Source organism: Natator depressus, chromosome 6, assembly GCF_965152275.1.
Source record: "Natator depressus isolate rNatDep1 chromosome 6, rNatDep2.hap1, whole genome shotgun sequence".
NCBI classification, from domain to species: Eukaryota; Metazoa; Chordata; order Testudines; family Cheloniidae; genus Natator; species Natator depressus.
In genome coordinates, this window is record NC_134239.1 from 5,033,442 (window position 1) to 5,035,429 (window position 1,988).

Sequence of the window (1,988 nt, forward strand, 5' to 3'; positions counted from 1 at the left end):
GTAGAAAAAACCCTTGGTGGTAAGGTTTGAATTACTGTTCAGCATCTAGAGCCCTTGTTGGAGCTGGGGTGATCTTTGGTGAGGTTGTTAGCATGTATGTAGGATCTTTTATTGCTTTTAAAGTTTTCTCTATAATGCTTTCCCCTTGAGAATAAATTTGTTTGCTTAGAAAGAGTGGTGTGGTAACTTATAACACCATTGTCTATCTCAGGAGAAAAGTATAGCAGTTTGGCTTACTGGGGAATTCACAGTGTAGGTAGGGAACTGTGGAGCTCCAAAAAACCCCAATCAAGAGGGCGAGAGGTGTACATCTCCACCCAAGAGAGGTGACAGCTGAGGAACTGGAAAACCTAAAAGCAGGTGTCCTTGCTGGGGGGTTACAAGTTCAAGGGTCCTGAATGAGACAGACTCCACTCCCCTTGGAATTTCTCTGGAGTTTAGTCTCAGGGACTTGCCTTCATCACCCGCCCCCCACAGGTTTTAGTTCCGGAAGGAGCTGCAGGAACCCTCCCCCCTGGAGTAGAACAGAGTCATACATAAACCGTTCTTATAACGCAAGTTAATATAATGGTCCCAAAGACACTGCATGGGGTTGCAATATCTGTCACACCAGATCTTCTGAGTTTCTTACCTGTTGGACAATGCCACCTCTAAAACATTATTCTTAAAACTTGAACACATTAGAGTTTTTATTTTCATTATAAAATTACATAGAGTGGAAGGGAATGGAAAGAACATTGTCACTTTAGTCCAAAAGATGATTAAATTATTCATCAAAGCTGCTGAGAGAACTTTCTTCTCTCTAACATTCTCCCCAGGGCGTCCTTCACCTCCTTGTTCCTCAGGCTGTAGATCAGGGGGTTCAGCATGGGGATCACCACCGTGTAGAACACAGAAATCACCTGGTCCTGCTCCAGTGAGGAGGTGGAACTGGGTTGTAAGTAGGTAAAGCACGTTGTCCCATAGAATATAACTACGGCTGTCAGGTGGGAGGTGCAGGTGGAGAAGGCTTTGCGCCTGCCCTCGGAGGAGCGGATCCTCAATATGGCAGCAGTAACATACAGATACGAGAAGAGGATGATCAGTATGGTAGTCAGTTGTATGGAACCAGCAAAGATAGAAAGCAGCATTTCATTGGTGTGAGTGTCTGTGCAGGAGAGCCGCATGAGCGGAAGGACATCACAAAAGTAATGATCGATTACATTGGGCCCACAGAAGGACAGCTGAAAGGTGCAGCTGGTAAACACGGTTGCATTTGCAACCCCAGCCATGTAGGAGCTAGCCAAGAGCCAGATGCAGGACCTCTTGGATATGATGAGCCTATAGAGCAGTGGATTACAGATGGCCACATAACGGTCATAGGCCATCACCGCAAGGAGGAAGGACTCAGTAGTGGCAAAGGCAAGAAAAAAGTACAGCTGTGCAGCACATCCAGCGTAGGAAATGGCCTTACTCTCCCTTGAGAGGCTCACCAGCACCCTGGGGGCGATGGATGAGGAGTAGCCAAGGTCAACGAGTGACAAGTTGCTGAGCAAGAGATACATGGGGGTGTGAAATTGGGAGTCCGTCCAGATTAGGGCAATCATCCCAAAATTCCCCAGCAAGGTGAGAACATAGATCACCAGAAATATGAGGAAGAGGGCAACCTGCAGTTCTGGATAGTCAGTGAATCCTGCAAGGATGAATTCAGCCACGGTAGTGCCATTTCCCTGGGCCACTGCTTCACATGGGCTTTGAGGAGAGACCTGCACAGAGGGAATTTCTGTAGAAATAAAAAACAGTGTGAGGACCTGGAATTCCGTATGACCAATGAAAGCATTTTAGTCCATTTGAGACCCTTGTTTGCTGAAAGTAAGAATATTTTTACCCATGTGTGCGTATCTCATTCTTTCTCTTTTGATGTTGACAATCCGCAAAGAGCAAATATTGGCATAAAACTGTAGCATAGTGCCGACTTGATTGCCAGAGGGTGAAGTTCACTGTTGGCT

General features: G+C 46.2%; 1 protein-coding gene across 1 annotated transcript; it reads right to left on the minus strand.

The window, feature by feature from the left end:
• Positions 1-773: 773 nt before the first annotated feature.
• On the minus strand, positions 774-1,712 carry LOC141989868 (olfactory receptor 5AR1-like). Its single transcript, XM_074956790.1, has one exon. It carries the CDS (start codon positions 1,584-1,586, stop codon positions 774-776), a length of 813 nt encoding a protein of 270 aa, XP_074812891.1. The 5' UTR covers positions 1,587-1,712.
• Positions 1,713-1,988: the final 276 nt, after the last annotated feature.

Excerpts from the sequence above, each read along its gene's own strand:
- LOC141989868 (XM_074956790.1), bottom strand. The coding sequence starts at position 1,586 with ATGATTGCCCTAATCTGGACGGACTCCCAATTTCACACCCCCATGTAT.